The sequence below is a fragment of the Sinohyriopsis cumingii genome, chromosome 1 (genome assembly GCF_028554795.1).
Source record: "Sinohyriopsis cumingii isolate HCF-2022 chromosome 1, ASM2855479v2, whole genome shotgun sequence".
NCBI lineage: Eukaryota > Metazoa > Mollusca > Bivalvia > Unionida > Unionidae > Sinohyriopsis > Sinohyriopsis cumingii.
Window position 1 is genome coordinate 11,374,495 of NC_142961.1, and position 2,564 is coordinate 11,377,058.

The following is a 2,564-nucleotide window of genomic DNA, read 5'->3' on the forward strand; positions in this document are numbered from 1 at the left end:
AAATATTTATTGTTCATGTTGGTTCTAGTCGAATACTAATATCTTTGTTTGGAGCAACGATAGCAACAATTGTTCGCGTAAAGATCGCATATTACGTTTAATTGTTGACAAAAGTTATATTTCAACACCTTCACTAAAGTCTAATAAAAGTATTCAAAGTATAAAAGTAAGTCACAGCCAGTCTCTATGTAATGTTTTTAAAAGGACCGTGAATCTCTTTCACTGAATTTTGACATGGCAACCACGACATGTTAGTGCATACACTGTTTAATCTTTTCTGCCTGTAAAGTGCACTTTCGTCAAGCTATAGCGATTACATGATATGAAAATTTTTGATCTAATTCTGTGCTGACTTGTGCTGAATGTAAATGTTGATTAGTAATGGTTGCCCTGGGCGCAGTCAGAGAGAAATCAACAACCAGCACGTGTGTCCTTGAAAACAACTATATTAACGTCCCATCTATAAACAGAAGCAATAAGAACTGACTTCGTTACATGATATAGAGTTATTTAGATGAACATAGTGACACAGGTGCATGAAAACATACTTATCATGTATATTTCCCTGACTGTGAGCATAACATACAGAATGCATGCAATATGCAGGCATATACTTGATCAAGTTATTTCAAAGGCTGCACTTGCTGAATACGGGTCCTGGTTATTTATTTCTCAGCGTTGACATCGTTGAAACAAATGCAGCGACGTTTACATTCGCCGTCAGTCCTGTATGTTACTTTTTCGGTCCAGTCAATTTTTTTTTTTCAAACACCAAATCTTTGCGACGATTGTATTTGTAAATAGCACACTTAACATAAATCTTCGTAACTTATCAGATCTGTTTCTAATTTTCACTGAAAATTTCTTGGTCAAAATTCTTTTGACAAAAATACATAATATAAATTTAACGTTCAGGATGCACCAACACACACACACACACACACACACACACATATATATATATATATATATATATATATATATATATATATATATATATATATATATATATATATATATATGCATTCCGTCCGTCATCGGTAGACGATGGTGTAGCTTCCGGTTGGGTGTCCTATCTGCACCTTCGCGTGTGGCTGGAGAGTCCGACCCTAGAGTGACAGTCTGTGTTGCACTTGCGGCAGGTGGACGTAGATGCTTGTTGAGGCTGTTGTTGTTTCGTCTTCATCTTGGCTCTCTTTGCAGCGAGGTTTGTGTTTCTCGCTTTCTCTGCTTTCTGAACGCTCTGTCTGACAGCTAGGTGTCAGGTGGAGCGGTCGTCAGCACAGCTCTCTCTGTCGTTGACGTTGATGTTGGCCGTCTTCATGTCCTTCTTGCAGACATCGTTGTAACGCAGACGTGGCTGTTCAGTCAGTCGTACGCCTTCTGCTGGCTCGTCGTATGGAAGGTCATTGGTAATGCGGACTGGGTCAGTTCTCTTGACGTGGCCGAGCCAGCTAAGGCGCCTCTCGCTGAGATTGGAGAAAATACTGTTCATATTGGCACGTTCCAAAACCGCTGTGTTGAGTACTTTTCTCAGCAACCGATTGTGCAGAATGCGCTGCAGGCATCTCAGGTGGAAGCTGTTGGGTTTCCTCTCGTGGCTCGCATAGGTGGTCCATGCCTCGCTGCTGTAGAGGACTGTGCTGAGCACGCAGGGCTGGTAGACGCGTAATTTGGTCTTCTCAGTGAGGTTGGGGTTGTTCCAGACCCTCTGGTTCAGTCTAACCATAACTGCTGATGCCTTGGCAATCCTGCTGTTCACCTCAGCATTAATGGAGAGGGAGCTGGAGATGGTGGACCCGAGGTATGTGAAGTTCTCAACAACTTTCAGATTGTACCCATCGATGGTGACAGAGGGTGGGGAGTCTGCTTCCTGCTCCATGACGTTCGTTTTCTTCAGACTGACGGTCAGTCCAAACTCCTTACAGGTGTAGGATAGGCGGCATATTAGCTGATGCAGTCCATCTTCCGTGTTTGATGTCAAGGCTACATCATCGGCGAAGAGCAATCCACGGAATAGAACCTCTATGACTTAGCACGGAGATGGGCGATGTTGAACCACTTGCCGTCAGCCCTGGTATGGATGTACACTACCGCGCTGAAGTCCTTGAAGGCGTACTGGAGAAGCATGGAGAAGAAGATGGCAAAGAGCGTGGACGCAAGGACGCAGCCTTGCTTGACTCCGCTCCTAACTGGGAAGGCCTCCGATGTTGCACGGTTGAACCACATTGTGATGTGCTTGTTCTCGTGGAACGATGTGACGACAGTGAGCAGTTGTGGGGCTCAGCTGATCCTCTGCAGGAGCCGGAAGAGTCCGCTCCGACTGACCAGGTCAAACGCCTTCGTCAGGTCTATGAAGGCAATGTAGAGGGGCATCTGCAACTGGCGTAGTGAGAAGATCATGTATACAGCTGACCGGCCGGCTCGGACACCACACCGAGCTCTGGGTAGACCCGGAAGGCTAGGGTCTGTAAATGCGCCAGGGCGACAGCCTTTCAGACGATGCTGAGGACGGAGATGCTCAGGTAGCCGTTGAAGTCTCTACGGTCTCCTTTGGTCTTGTA

The 2,564-nt window shown here is 45.3% G+C and overlaps 1 protein-coding gene across 1 annotated transcript; it reads right to left on the reverse strand.

Annotated features, from left to right (window-relative positions):
• Positions 1 to 1,261: 1,261 nt before the first annotated feature.
• On the reverse strand, positions 1,262 to 1,729 carry LOC149806411 (uncharacterized). The gene has a single exon (XM_089973213.1). The coding sequence runs from the start codon at positions 1,727 to 1,729 to the stop codon at positions 1,262 to 1,264; it is 468 nt and encodes a 155-aa protein (XP_089829339.1).
• Positions 1,730 to 2,564: the final 835 nt, after the last annotated feature.